Raw genomic sequence first — 15,679 nt, forward strand, 5'->3', positions numbered from 1 at the left:
AGATCCAGACCCACCCCCTGAACCGGGTGAGGGGTCCGGAGCCACCAGCGCAGACTGCAGCGCGCCAAGCCTCGCAGGGGAACCGGAACATCCAAATCTTGCCTCCGGGGAGACCACCTCCGGAGCAGAGCATACTGAAGAGGACGCATGTGGGCCCGCGCCCACCTCACCATGTCCAGGGACGCCGCCATTGACCCCAGGACTTGGAGGAAATCCTGCGCCCGAGGACCCCGGGACGCCAAAAGCAGGCGAATCTGAGATTGCAATTTGCTCACCCGGGCCTCTGGAAGGAAGACCTTCCCCAAGGAGGTGTCGAACATAACCCCAAGGCACTCCAGACGCTGAGCCGGGACCAACCGACTCTTGGAAAGGTTGACCACCCAGCCCAGCGACCGGAGAAACTCCACCACCCGAGCCGTAACCCGGGAGCTCTCCTGCAACGACTTTGCCCGAATCAACCAGTCGTCCAGGTAGGGGTGAACCAGGATGCCCACCGACCGCAAGGCTGCCGCGACGACCACCATTACCTTGGTGAACGTCCGAGGAGCCGTGGCCAGACCAAAGGGAAGCGCACAGAACTGAAAGTGCCGCCCCAAGATCGCAAAGCGAAGGAAGCGCTGATGAGAGGCCCGAATTGGAACCTGCAAGTAGGCCTCCGTCAGCTCGAGAGACGTAAGAAACTCCCCCGGCTGAACCGCCAGAATGACCGACCGCAGCGTTTCCATGCGGAAAGACGGAATCTTGAGAGCTCTGTTGACCCCTTTCAAATCCAGGATGGGCCGAAAGGTCCCCTCCTTTATGGCCACCACAAAGGGTCTGACGAAAAACCTGCGTCTTCCATGGAGTCTGACATGGAGAAGCGAGAAAAAGGTCCGGCAGAGAGCGGGTGAACTCCAGAGCGTAACCGTCCCGCACCACCTCAAGGACCCACTGATCGGACGCGATCTCGGCCCATTTGGGGAAAAATTTGCGCAGCCGGGCCCCCCACCGGAACCAAAGGGGGCGCCGGCAAGGAGTCATTGCGCAGGACGGGAAGCGGGGGAACCGGCGGAGGGATTCCCTGCCCCCCGACGGGCCCCCCGAAAGGGCTGCATGCGCTGGAAGAACCGACCCCGGGAAAACCCCGGAGACTGGAAAGAAGCAGCCCCACGCCCAGGGCGATACTTGCGAAATTCCCGCAAACGCCCCCGGGCCGCACCCCCCGAGACGCCGGGCGGGCACGGTCCTCCGGCAGACGGGGAACTTTCGAGTCCGACAGAGTCTGAATCAACTTATCCAAGTCCTCTCCAAATAAAAACGACCCCCGAAAGGGAAATTTAGTAAGCTTAGCTTTGGACGCAGCATCCGCCGCCCAAGCGCGCAGCCACAACACACGCCTTGCGGCCACGCCAAAAGCCATAGACTTAGCCGAGATCCGCACCAAGTCATAGAGAGCATCTGAGAGGAATGAGGCCGCCATCTCAATCTTCGCTACCTCCTGATCCACCAGAGACCAGTCGTCAGACTCTCGATCCAAGACCCGCTCCGCCCACCGAAACACGGCGCGAGCGACCAGTCCCCCACAAATAGCCGCCTGGACCCCAAAGGCAGAGACCTGAAAATTTTGCTTAAGGATGTTCTCCAATTTGCGCTCCTCAGAGTCCCGCAAGGCAGAACCGCCCTCAACAGGCACGGTATGCCGCTTGGAAATTGCCGAGACCACCGCATCCACGACTGGCGAAGCTAACGTAGCCCGATCCCCTTCAGGAATGGGATACAGGCGAGCCATGCTGCGCGCCAGCCGAAACGGCGTCTCCGGCGTTTTCCACTGCTCCAGAATAATATCCCGAATATCCTGATGCATAGGAAAAGAGCGGGAAACGGAACGGATCCCCCGTAACAGGGGGTCCCCCACACGCGGAGTCCCCGGCGGCGCGTCCTCAAAACGCCAAACCGAAGAAACCTGCTGAATAAGGTCAGGCAGCTCATCTTTCTGAAAAAGGCGCACAACGGACGCCTCGTCACTGGAGAACGGGAAATCCGACAACCCGCCGCCAGCTTCCGTCCCCTCCAGAGGGTCCTGGAATTCCTCCGAAGGGTCCAGGTCCTCCTCCAGACCGACACGTTCCTCCGACCACAAATTCTCGTCCCACGACACCCGCGGACGCTTGGACAAGGGAGGCGGCGGAGGGGACGTCACGTCAGACGAGAGAGGCAAAGCCGCAGGGAGCGCGGAGGAAACCCCACCCCCCGAAACCCCCTGGGCGCAACCGGGACCCCCAGCCGCCTGAAAATAGGCTCTGCATAAAGAAAAGAAAAAATTCAGGGGAAAACCCCCCGAGGGTCCCAAGGGACTCCCTGCCACAGCAGGGGACCCAGCAGAACCTTGCCCCTGCATAGTCAAAACAGGGGGAAGGTCACCTGAGGTGGAAGACAAAATGGAGGGGCCAGACAGAGAAGATGGCGGTTTTCCCGCCAAAAAAGCTCCCTCCATAGCCTGAAGCGGCTGAGAAACCTGAATAGTCTCAGCCGCTAAAGCAGGCAAGCCGGCATCAGCTGTCAAAAAATCAGCTGAGAGGGAATCCTCTAAAACCCGACCGTCGGCGGCTCGGGGATTCCCTCCGTGGGCGGACGGAGAAGACCGAGCTTCCCCACCGTTCCCTGCCGACTCGCGAGGCACCATCGGCGGGGAGCTCTGGGCGCCTGCAGCCGCTGCCGACGGAGCTCCACCACCTCACCGACCCAAACCGCCGAGTTCAGGCCGGCCGCGAGTGCCTCGCGGCTGGACTAAATTTGTGTCCTACTCCCCCGGAGAAGGGCACAATTGCTCCATACGCGACCTAGCTAGAAAAAAGTGCCGGTTACATGAAAAAATACAGTAAAATACAGTTTTCTTAAAGGGAAACAACCCTTCAGACCAGCACTACCTCAGGATTTTTTTTTTTTTTTTTTTTTTTTTTTTTTTTTTACAGAACAGACTCCACAGGCTCTCGAAGCAATATGCCTTGCTTGACTTAGGGGGCAAGGCTTACTGCTGAGGCTCCTCTAAAAAAATGTGGGGAGGTGGAGGAAGTGGGGGGAGGGACCCCGCTCGTGACCCGCCGGGTTTGACACCCCCGAGGTCGGACGAACCCCCAAACAGAGTCCGCCCAAGCTCCGTCCGGCCAAAAACAGGGACAATAAACCCCATAAACAAATTCCAACAGCCCTACCAAGGGAGATGGGTACAGATCACTCAACACCTGCTGGAGACTGAAAGAAGACTGAGGGAAATAGAGAGGAGGGGCTAGGATATACTGTCCCAAAGTTTTGTTTTCAGTCTCCACCTGCTGGTCATGATTAGATATATACCCACTCGTAAAGTTAACCTCTACTGGTCTGGAGAGTGCTAAAGAAATATCTCTGTAACTTCCTGTTTTTGGGACTTCTGAAGCCAGCTTGGAGCTCAGGAGTCGCATATGTATGCTAATAAACATCTGTGCTTTCTTCAAGTCTCTATGTTTTGTGGCTGCCCAAAGTGACCTTTCAGAACAACTGTTGCAATCTCATGAAAACTAAACTGGCTCTGTATAGGTGTCTTCTGATGTAGGACAAATCTCCCAAAGTAGGGTTGGAGTTATTTTGACTAGCAAACACAAAGTGAACAAGGAGGAGATGTATGTTCCACAACAGTTCTGACAAATCCAATACAATAAAAGTGAATAGACAATAAAACCCAGACCCTACAAGTGCCATGTTTCGGCAGACCTTTGACTACCTCAGAGGTCCTGATGAATGAGCAATTTAGTTTGTGAATGTAGTAGCTTATGGCAGAACTTTTCACTGGAATCAAAGCTGTACAGAGATGCAGACATGCACCTTATAAACTACAACAGCTTCAGCCTGCTTGCTATTTTAAGCCACTGCAAAGAAATGCTCAAGTTTAATGAAAAGTTGGCCGAAAAGGATTCATATTAAGTGAGGAGTCTTGACCCTAAGGAAGATAATAGCGAGCCATGGTCATGCCAGAAGAGGTGATTCTTACAATAATGTAAATGCACAGAAGTGATTTTGCACTGAATTATGAAATGGCTATGAAAACATTGGGAAAGTAAAAAAAATTGCACATCTCTATTTGAAAATTAGATCCCATGAAAATATTGGCTGTGTTATCGAGTATGACATTACAAAAAGATCCATTACAAAAATACTTTTATAAATGTTATAAATGTGTCATTAACCTTGTGGGAATTGTGATCAACCCATAAATAATAGCCATAAGTTACAGATCAATGTCTGGTTTTATTGGTATTCATACTTTAAATGTTTCATTTTGGAAAATAGTTGTTTATTTTAGACATTTTCAGTACAAGAATGTCTTTCTCACATTCAGCATTTTTCAAACAGGACATCCTGATGTTTTCTCCTTAGTTCAGTATCCAGGTTCACACTCAACACCAAAGGTAAAATTAATAACTTCAGCATGGCAACAATGTACCTTCTGTTTTCAATCTCAGTTGCCCTGGATTTCTTGGCAGAATTCCTGACAGTCTGCGTAGAGACTCAAGGAAAAGGAAATTGGCATAGGCAATAATTAAGGTGAAATTTAAATCATCTGTTATTAAAGAATGGCAGATAGTTGGGAAATACTCAAGCTCCGTCTAGACTGAGCAAGAGGAAGTCATGACCGTATCCAGGACTCTTCAGCCCAAGGCAATGACCCTCCCTGCTTGAAAGCTTAAGAGTTGGAATGCAATGGAGCCAAGACCTCTTATCTGGAAGAGAAATTCCAACTGCTTCCAAGGAGTCTTGCATCCTTTCAAAGATCAGTCCTCTGATACTTACAGCTTTGCTCATGGGGCCTGAGACAATTGCCTCCTTGACTACTTCTTTAACATTGAGGGAAAAATGGTCAATGCAAAGTCAAAAGGTTCAATGGTCTGGGGAGCTTGAGTGAAAAGGCTACCGATAAACATTGGCCCAAAGGCCAAAACTTCGAAAATTGACAGAATTTTACTAAACTCAGTGTAAGTACTGAAAAACGATAAAAATAAAGAATTATGAAGAAAATAAGACAATACTACCAAGGCAGCACAAAAAAAACTTCAAAAGTTTGACACGCTGAGGAGCAACTAAAAACAGTTTTTAAGCTGCACAGAAAACTTACTGTATAACCAATGATCCTTCATGCTGAATATCAGACAGGAAGGCACCTACACACGAGCGGTGTGGCACTGTCTAAAGATTTAAAGTAATAAAGCACCATACCAGGTTCTGTGGATGATAACACTCACATGTAAGAATGACCATTACTAATCTACACTTTTAGGATAAACTTAATGACGATTAGGCTACACGCAAAAACTAAACTAAACCTTAAGTTTGTATACCGTATCATCTCCATAAAGATAGAGCTTGGCACGGTTTACAGGTAATTCAATAAATGAGGGAAGGACATAATAAGAAAATAGGGGTTATGAAGAGGATAGCTAGCTTTACATTTTGGAGAAAAGCCAGGTTTCAGATGCTTTCGGAATAATTGGAATGAGCCTAGGTTCCGCAGAGGGGCAGGGAGGTTATTCCAAAGCTCAGTGAATTTGAAGAAAAGGGATTTCCCTAATTTACCTGCCTTTAAACGAGGGGAAAGATAGTTTAAGTTTGTGGGTGGTGTGGGTGGATCTGATAATGTCAGGTCTCGAAGAATTCCAGGATAGTGGAATTAGGGGAGGAAGAATGCCATGTAGGATCTTGAATATTAGGCAGGTACAATTAAAGTGAATCCTAGAAATCACCGGAAGCCAGTGAAGTTTTGACAGAAGCGGGGAAACATGATCGAATTTGCTTTTTGCGAAGATCAACCTAGCCGAAGTGTTCTAGATCCGCTGAAGTCTTTGAAGATTTTTCTTGGTTAGACTTAGATAGATGGAATTACAATAGTCCAGTCTGGAAAGAATGACTGATTGTATAAGGACAGCAAAATGTTGTTGGCGGAAGCAGGATCTCACTTTCCTCAGCAAGTAAAGACTAAAAAAAACACATTTTTTTACCAGAGAGTACCAGAAACAACTAACTCAAGGAAAGCTTTCATAAGCAGAAACATATTGGCCTGAAACCACTTCTTAAATTTTGTCAGTGTGTCAGGCTCCCACTTTTCCCTCTCTCCAACTATATTAAACTTTTAAAGAAAAGCTATACTTTATAATGGCTGTCTTGCTCTTCTATTTGGAAGGAATGCATTCATAAGTTTTCTTAATATTTAAATACACAAATTTAGTCAAACTAAAACATGTTGCTCCAATGTTTTCAAACTGCAAGGATAAATTTCTCATAGAATTCAGCTTACAAACTCTTAGCACAGGGGAAGCCAACCTGTCCTCAAGGGGTGAAGCCCAGTCTGGTTTTCAGGATTTCCCCAATGAATATGCTAAGATCTATTTGCACGCACTGTCTCTACTGCAAGCAAATAGATTATGTGTATTCACTGTGAAAATCCTGATAACCTGACTGGGTGAGGGCCAAGGTTGGACACCCCTGCCTCAACAGGGGTTTAAATAAATTTCCCTATTGTTTAAAAAAAACAACAAAAAACAAGAGACATTTTACCTGTTGTTCATGATATACTCTAAGAGCTTTCTTAACAGTGGAAACTTTTGGAGAACGAATAGGAAGAGTCTTAATCTCAGTGGGTGTTAGTGTGCTCAGGTCACCTACTGTCTTAATATTTTTTGCTCGAATAAGCTGTCCTAATCCTCTTGCCCTAAAAAGAGAGAAAAAAACCCTCATGTTTATTTAGCACTGAAAAATGGAACAAGAACCACCTGGACTAAGGCTTCATACTTACCGTATATATTCAAATATAAATCGATCCGATTATAAACCCAAGGTAACCTTCCCCCACAACCCCCCCCCCAAAAAAAAAAAAAATGGGGAAAAAGGTTCACTTGAATATAAATGGGGGAGGGGGGAGGGTATATTTGCAATTGCCCTGCCTTGCACCCAGCCCTCCTTTCCTTCCTGGCCAGCTCTGCACCCAGCCTCCGAAGCCCACTGCAGGCCTCCCTTAAGCCCTGGTGATCCAGCGGTGAGCTGGAACAAGAGTGATCCTTCCCACTCCTGTTCCGGTCAGCTGTTAACTACCCCACTTCCCTCCTGTCTCCGATGCAGACCTCCCTTAGGCGCTGGTGGTCCAGCAGTGTACTGGGACAGGAGCAATCCTTCACACATCCTGTCCCAGCCAGCTGTTCACCACCATCTTTCCCAGACCTCTCTACAACATACTTTTTGCACCCTGGTCTGCAGTGAAGTGGGGCAGGAGCGATTTTTCTTCGCTCCTGTCCTGTGCGGAGCTGTGATTAGAAATGGCTGTGCAAGTTCCCAGAGCAATCGCTCAAGTTCTCAGAGTCTCACGAGACTACCCCAGGAACTTGCACAGCCATATCTGATCATGGCTCCGCACGGGGCAGGAGCGAAGAAAAATTGCTCCTCCCCTGCTTCACTGCTTGACTACCAGGGTGCAAAAAGTATGTTGTAGAGGAGACCTAGAGGTGGGAGGGAGCGGGATGATGAACAGTTGGCCAGGACAGGACATGGGAAGGATTGCTCCTGTCCCGGCTCACTGCTGGACCACTAGGGCTTAAGGCAGGCCCACGGGAGAACTGCAACAAGGCCAGAAGGTGGGAGGGAAGCAGGGTTAACAGCTGGCCTGGACAGGGAGCAGGAAGGATCACTTCTGTCCTGGCTTACTGCTGGACCACCAGGGCTTAAGGCAGGCTCGCGGGAGGCCTGCAATGGGTCCGGGTGGGGAGGGAGCGCACAGACTTGAGGACTGTAATGTAAACCGAGACCCCGATTTTTGGGCCATTCTTTTGGCCCCAAAATCTCAGTTTATATTCGAATATATACGGTAAATGAAATTCTGTTATCGTCATTATCAAATTTTTAAAAATTTCTTGTTTAGCTATATAGTCACTTATCACCTCAACAGATAATTAAGATCCAGCTCCCCTGATGCATTTCATATCAGGAAGCAGAACGCAACAGTGCACAAGCAAAGATTTCTACTAGAAGGCCCTGCATCAGGGCATAGCATTTTTAGGATAGTGCCAGAAGTAAGATGACACCAGCTGCAAGGAGAAAGGAAGGTGGGGGAATGAGATGGACTTGGGGTTGGGGGGGGAGGAGGGAGGGGAATTGCTGGAGTTTAGTTAGTTTAACTGGATTTTTAAAAGTTTTGGATCACTACCTAAAAGAAAGTCCATAAGCCATTATTGAGCTGGACTTTGAGAAATCCACTGCTACTTCTTAGGATAACAGCATAAAATCTGGGTTGGTCACTGTTGTAAACAGGATACTAGGCTTGATAGACCTTTGGTCTGTCCCAGTATGACAATTCTTATATTAAAACTATGGACCTATGACTTGGCTTGCACATAGGTTGCCTCCTTGACTTTTAATTCTCAAATATGTCAAAATGTTAGGCCTTATATAAAAGAGTATTACAGGTATGAAACATTTGCTAGTCCAAAGCCAGTGCTTTGCTTACAATTTATTAAAAATCCTTAAACTTTATGAAGGTTCTGATCATTTTTTTTCTAGGTAAAATGCATCTTGGACCAGCTTGCTTAGTGTGTGTACAGAAAAATATTCAAAATGGGTGGTCTGAATTTGCCTTTTAGCATAAATACCTAACCAAGAATGTATGTAAGATAATTTGAAATACAAAGGGGTCAACTGCAGAATTAAGCTTTTTGATTACTGTCCATTTTATGTACAGGTGATATATAATGTGAATGTACTTGAAGGCTTTCAGAGGCATCTGTCACATTTTTAAGTTAGGGAAGCAAGTACTTTGCCTTAGAACTCACACAAAAAGGTGCAAATTGTACATAGCTTCTTATTTCACTTTTTATCAAAAATAGTCTGCCTAAACCAGAAATGTGTGCTGATTTGTCTCCCTCTGTTTTTTTCCCCTTTTGCAAATTATTTAATTTTTATTGGATGTCAATGCACATTACAAAAACCATGCTGCATAGAGACACCACATTTATAAATAAGAGTATAAACAGTGACTCCTGATTTTAGGTTTTTAAAATCATAAATATTGAAAATACACAGAAGCAAAAAAAAAAAAAAAAAAAAAAAGGGCATTTATTGAATAAACAATGGAAAAACACCACTTCCCCTAGTACTCTTTACCATTCCTCTAGTCTAGCTTGTCTTGTACCATTGTAAATAACAGCAGATAAAGACCTGAGTGGTCCATCCAGTTTATCCAAGGGTTACTCATTATATAGTAAATTCATGCTTAGATTGAATCATCTTTTTTCTTTGATATTACTGGGTGCTAGACGGTAGAAGTCTATCCGGAACTACTGGAGTTGTGTCAAAGCTAAATACCTTGGGTTCCAACTAATGGAGCTGCCGTCAAAGCTCATTCCAGCCTATCCAAACCATCACATCATTTGCAGGATACAGACCGTAAAAGTCTGCCTAACAACTTCCTCATATTCTATATTACTGAAGTTCCCATCAAAACCCTCCCCAGCCCATCCTAAACCAAACTGCCACATATGGGGCATAGATCACACAAATTTGCCTAGTACCGGCTCTTGTCCTTCAATTAATACCATTCATTTTCTAATTAGAGATCTACTGTGTTCATTTCATGCTTTTTTGAATTCCGTCACCATTTTCCTCTCTACCAGCATCAACCACCCTCTCCATGAAAAAGAATTTCTTAATATTACTCCTAAATTTATTATCTCGCAACCTCAAATTATGCCCTCTAGTTTACCATTTTCCCTTCCCTGGATAAGATTTGGTTCTATATTAATATCTTTTAAGTATTTAAACATCTATCATATCACTCCTATCCCTTCTCTCCTCTAGGGTATACATATTCAGGTCTTCCAGTCTCGCAGTCTCGTTTTGTATGTCTTTTGGCTCCAACCCTCTACCATTTTCATTGCCTTCCTCTGAACTGCTTCAAGTCTTCTTATATCTTTAGCCAGATATGGCCTCCAAAACTGAACACAAAACTCCAAGTGGGACCTCAGCATTGGGACAGGGGCAGCAATATCTCCTTTCTTCTACTAGTTATGCATCTCTCTAGCCTAGCATCCTTCTGGCTACAGCTACTGCCTTGTCACACTGTTTTGTTACCTTCAGATCCTCAGATAATATCACCCCAAGGTCCCTCTCCCTGTCCGTGCTTATCAGCATCTCACCTCCCTGCACTTATTGGTCCCTTAGATTTCTACTCCCCAAATGCATCACTCTGCACTTCTTTCCCCTGAATTTTAGTTGCCAAACACTAGACCATTCTTCCAACTTGTGAAGATCTTTTTTCATTTTTTACAATCCCTCCAGGGTAGCAACTCTGTTACAAATCTTGGTATCATCCACAAAAAGGCAAACCTTTCCTTCTAACCCTTCGGCAATGTTGCTCACAAACATATTGAACAGAATCAGCCCCAGCACTGATCCTTGAGGCAGTCCACTACTCAGCTTTCCTTTCTCCGAGCGAATTCCATTAACCACCACCCTCTGGCATCTGTCTGTCAACCAGTTTCTAATCCAGTTCACCACTTTGCCCATTAAGTTTATTCAAGAGCCTCCTATAAGGAACCAAGTCAAAGGCTTTGCTGAAATCTAAGTAAATCCAATTCTCTGATCGTCCAGTCAATCAGATTTTTTTGGCACAATTTACCTTTGGTAAAACCATGCTGCCTCGGATCTTGTAACCCATTAGATTCTAGGAAGTTCACTATCCTTTCCTTCATCAACACTTCCATTATTTTTCCAATAACCGAAGTGTGGCTTACCGGCCTGAAGCTTCCCACATCATCACTGCGACCACTTTTGTGAGAGGGACCACATCCGCTCTTTCCCAGTTTCAAGGAACCTCTCCCATCTACCTCTCCCATCTTCAAGGATTTATTTAACAAATCTTTAAAAGGATCCGTCAAAACCTCTTTGAGCTCCCTCAATATTCCTTCAGTTTTTCCCTATTATAATTCCTCCAATATGAATTGTCCTCACCAAAGATTTGTTCAATCTGGTCTGAGGAGCCGATGCAGAGGGATTTCATACTCAGGAAATGGAATAGATGACATATGCAAATTGATTAGCCAACAAAAATAATCCTTGTCCAGATAGACAACCAAGTATCTTATCTAATTATAAAAGTTTGTCTCCTAAAAAGTAGTATAAATCTTTCAAAACATCACAATAAAAATGAGAGATTGGAAAAAAGATAAAAGAAAAACTGAAGAGCAATCATAAGCCCAAATAAAAATGTTTTCAAACCCTTTCTAAAAGAGGGCAACAGATTGTTGATCCCATGCACAGCCATTACCTCATTATTCCCCACACTTCATAAATGCAGGACTTTGGTAATATTCCCCCTCCTCCTTTCTAGGAATTTAAATTAAACCACCATCCAACTTTTTAGTGGCTGACAAAACACTGTCTTCCAATCTAGACAGTCTCCCAATAGAGGCTGAGATGCCTCTCCCCCATATAGACTACAAGCTAAGTCCATAGACAGTGAGTTGTGAGCAGCTGAGCAGGCAATGTGAACAATGTTGCAGGAGAAAAACCAAAGTCTAATTGTGTTTGTAATTCTTCAGATGCTGCCCTGAAGAGGGGATTGATAGTCAGTAAGCTCTCAGGGGCTGGCACATACACACACAAAGTAGGCAGAGTTGTGTTTCTTTCTCTACAGACCACCTTAGATTTCTAACCCTCTGTTTAGAGGGAGGTGACCACAGAACACCGCCCAACACACAAGTTTCAAGGTGGTTTACAATAAAGTAACAATACCCTGGAGAAGCGGAGACTGAGAGGAGACATGATAGAAACTTATAAAATCATGAAAGGCATAGAGAAGGTGGAGAGGGACAGATTCTTTAGACTAGCAGGGACAACTAAAACAAGAGGTCATTCAGAAAAACTGAGAGGAGACAGATTCATAACGAATGCAAGGAGGTTCTTCTTCACTCAGAGGGTGGTGGACACCTGGAACGCGCTTCCCGGAGAGGTGATAGGACAGAGTACAATTCTGGGGTTCAAAAAGGGACTGGATGATTTCCTGGAAGCAAAGGGAATAACAGGGTACAGATAGAGGTTTACCTTACAGGACATTGAGCGAATAGGGTATGGATATTTTAGGTTAGGTAGGGAACACTTTCAGGTCATGGACCTGGGGGGCCGCCGCGGGAGCGGACTGCCGGGCACGATGGACCCCTGGTCTGACCTGGCAGAGGCAATGCTTATGTTCTTATGTTCTTAAATGTTTTGTACAGAATTCCTCAGGAAGACAACCAACACAGAGAATCCAGATGACATAGCAGGTGGCCATGTTTTCTGTACCAGTCAATTCTCATAGACAAGGAGTAGATTAGTATCTTTGTCTAGTCCTCAAGGGCTACCACAGGCAAGGTTTTTAGGATATTCCTAATGAATATGAATCAGAAAGATCTGCATGCCCATTACATCCTTATATGCAGACCTCTCATGTATATTCATTAATCTAAAGCCTAAACTTGGGGTTTTTTTTTTTCCAGTTAGTTAAATAGCTGCCTATTGGATAACTCAAATTCTTAAAACCAGCTATTAAATATTTAATGCAAACAAGTATTATCTGAATGAATTCAATTTTAATCTTATCTCCCACAGTTCATTTCATTACAGTACTTTTACAACTTATTAATACAGGGCCATCATGAGGACAGAGAGGACTACCAATTGTGTTTAAGAAACTGTAATTTTCATGTGCTAGACTGTTGTGCAATTCTCAGTTTGAAGCCTCTTTGACTAGATTATCAAGGACTAATGAACTCATGAACTAACCAAGATCCAGTTTTGGATAAAAGTAATCACAATGACTGTAGTATGTGTGTGAAAGTTGAGAAGTGAGTGTGAGTGATGGGGATTGGGTTCACTGACTAAATTATTCTGATATTTATTAATAAATTAAGTATTGGTAAGTTGTAAAAGTACTGTAATGAAATGAACTGTGGGACATAAGATTAAAATTGAATTGATTCAGATAATACTTGTTTATATTAAATATTTAATAGCTGGTTTTAAGAATTTGATGTATATTCATTAGGGATATCCTTAAAACCTGCTTGCTCTCAAGGACTGAACTTGGGACAAGCCTGGGGTAGCTTCAGGCTTTCCACTGCAAGCCAGTCTGGGTACGTACACAGTAGGAGATGAATGCCATCCTTTCACTCACTGCTACATGGCAGAAACTCCTGTGAAGTTCATGGTGTTTTGTAATAGAAGCAACCGAAGGTGGCTAAGTACCACTTTAAATTGGCCCATTCTGCAAACCTATTCATTTTATATTAATATGTAAGTCACTACTGAACTCTAGAATGGGATTAAGTAAAAGATGCTGCTTTAATCATAAGAACATAAGAATTGCCTTACTGGATCAGACCAATGGTCCATCTAGTCCAGTATCTCATCTTCATGGAGGCCAATTTAAGTCACAAGTACCTGGCAAAAACCCAAATAGTAGCAGCATTCCATGCCACCGATCCAGGGCAAACAGTAGCTTCTCCAATGTCTGTCTCCACAGCAGTTTATGGACTTTTCCTCCAGACCTCAATGTGAACTAAAAATATTCTAATGAAAGTCAAAAAGCAGCCTACTTACCACAAATTCGACGTAATCTGTGGCAATATAAAGTCAACTGGTGTAGTACAGTTTACCAATTGAGGGTATATACTTTCTTTAGGAGATGGCATTGATTCTTTGGTCATTTCTGTAATCTAAAGATAACATTGAAAAAAATAATTGTTAGAACAAGAGTAATTTTGACACTGAAGAGAAGCATTATTATTAATCCAGTTGACTTATGTACTGAACCATATCATACCAAACATTTCTTTGAGCTCTTAAATCCTAAGCTACGTGATCCTGGGGAATGAAATCCTTTGGTTGGAGTAGTAATATGCTAAAAGAGAAGAGACAAAATTTATGTGAAAGTTTAATATAAGATCTTCAAAACTTATGTCGTTAACTTACTGTGAGATATTTTCCAGTGGCTATATACTGCATGCACTGTATTTGCCAAATTTGTAAAAAAAGTGTAACATTTTCAACTGCACTCATACGTTTCCCAGATACTAAGAGAACCTCTAGTTTTTTTATACACTTCCCCCTCCGAATCGATTTGGTTATTTGCAATTTTAAAATACCATTTAAATTTTTTGGGCTATTTTAAGCCCTCCCTTAAGCCTTACCTAGTGGTCTAGCGGGTTTTTGGGGCAGGAGCGATCTTCCCACACTCCTGCCCGGTGCAGATCGCTCTTAGGAAATGGCTGCCTTGAGCTCCTGTAGTCTCTCGAGACGACGGAAGCTCAAGGAAGCAATTTCCTATGAGCGACCTGCACAGGGCAGGAGCGTGGGAAGATTGCTCCTGCCCCTGCCCCGAAAACTCACTAGACCACCAGGTAAGGCTTAAGGGTGGGGCTTACAGGGCTCAAAATAGCCAGGGGGAAGGGGAAAAAATGGCCCAAATATTATTTGCAATTTTTTAATATTCGCAGGCCGGCTCTGCCACTAATCCCCGTGGATATGGAGAGAGAAGTGTTGTGTAATAACTCAAGGTTAGATTCTGCAGTACATCTGTATACATTTGAATCCTTTCATATATTAATTACAATTTTATTTTAAATTATAAAAATAGATGATTCTTTGGAATAGTAAAAAAAGGTCTTAGCAACAGTATAATATAAACACAGGGGGGGGGGGGAAGACAGTAAGAGATAACAAAATGGTGTAGAAGGGAGGTAAAAAGTAAAGGAGTGAAGATCAAGGACTAGAAAAGAAGAAGAGTGAAGTGGTATAAAATTTGAGATAGCGAGATATGTAGAACCTGGAAAGAAAAAGGAGATTTCAGGATGGGGAAAGGATGAACATAGGAGACAACAGCAAGGCATGTTTTCAAACCAAAGACCTGCTAGGAGTCCAAGTTTAACTCCTGCAAAGAGCCTACAATAAACTCAACGAAAGATAAGAGATTGAGCAGCTAGCAGACCGTAGGGTCATCCCCTTGATCGAGGGCCACCACTGTATGTGACACACTTGCACCGGCCTGCAATCCTGATCGAGAGGGCTCGCGCTGTGACAGTAAAGACATACAAATAAAACTCCTCATCGTATGAGTCTCCCTCGAAAAGGCTCACCAGATCCTGGTCAGGCTCTGAGACTGAGGTAGATGCATCCTGGGTGCCCAAGCCCCCCCTCGCATGCCTCCCAGTGTGCTGACAGATGTCCCATGCGGGATCGTGTTCATCCAGATAAGCTCTTCACATTAGATTAACAAATTCTGGAGAAAATGCGATATTAGGCAGCACGGAGTCTCCTTCAGATGATTCCAGCTTGCGCCTCTTAGACTTCACGGCCTCCATGGTCCTATGCTTGGAAGGACCGCCATTCTAGGGCTTTGTAAGAGATTTATTCCCAAAAGATAGGCCTCCTGACAGTTCTTCAGCTCTAGAGAATAAAGGGGAAGCTAAGCCGGCCATCCTGCCACCTCCCTTTCATATGCTGAGAGGCACATGGCCTAGGGCACTCTCTGAGAGCCCATCAATAACAAACTTGGCATGAATTGAGAGTAAAGGAGTCTGAGGACTCCATCCCAGCCAGTTTTGGGGCAAAATGAGACGATTTGATGTTTCTGGAGAATTTTGGGAAATATAAG

At 44.6% G+C, this 15,679-nt stretch overlaps 1 protein-coding gene across 4 annotated transcripts in view; it reads right to left on the reverse strand.

The window, feature by feature from the left end:
• The window catches only part of RIF1 (replication timing regulatory factor 1), a 170,687-nt gene that overhangs the window by 12,162 nt on the left and 142,846 nt on the right, over positions 1-15,679 (reverse strand). For all 4 annotated transcript variants that reach the window (XM_033944743.1, XM_033944742.1, XM_033944740.1 and 1 more), the window contains 3 exons: positions 13,850-13,927; positions 13,627-13,742; positions 6,562-6,715 (listed from right to left, as the gene is read on the reverse strand). In XM_033944743.1, the coding sequence (XP_033800634.1) occupies positions 6,562-6,715; positions 13,627-13,742; positions 13,850-13,927 (348 nt within the window). The remainder of the gene's footprint in view (positions 1-6,561; positions 6,716-13,626; positions 13,743-13,849; positions 13,928-15,679) is intronic.

Source organism: Geotrypetes seraphini, chromosome 5 (genome assembly GCF_902459505.1).
Source record: "Geotrypetes seraphini chromosome 5, aGeoSer1.1, whole genome shotgun sequence".
Taxonomy (NCBI): Eukaryota; Metazoa; Chordata; class Amphibia; order Gymnophiona; family Dermophiidae; genus Geotrypetes; species Geotrypetes seraphini.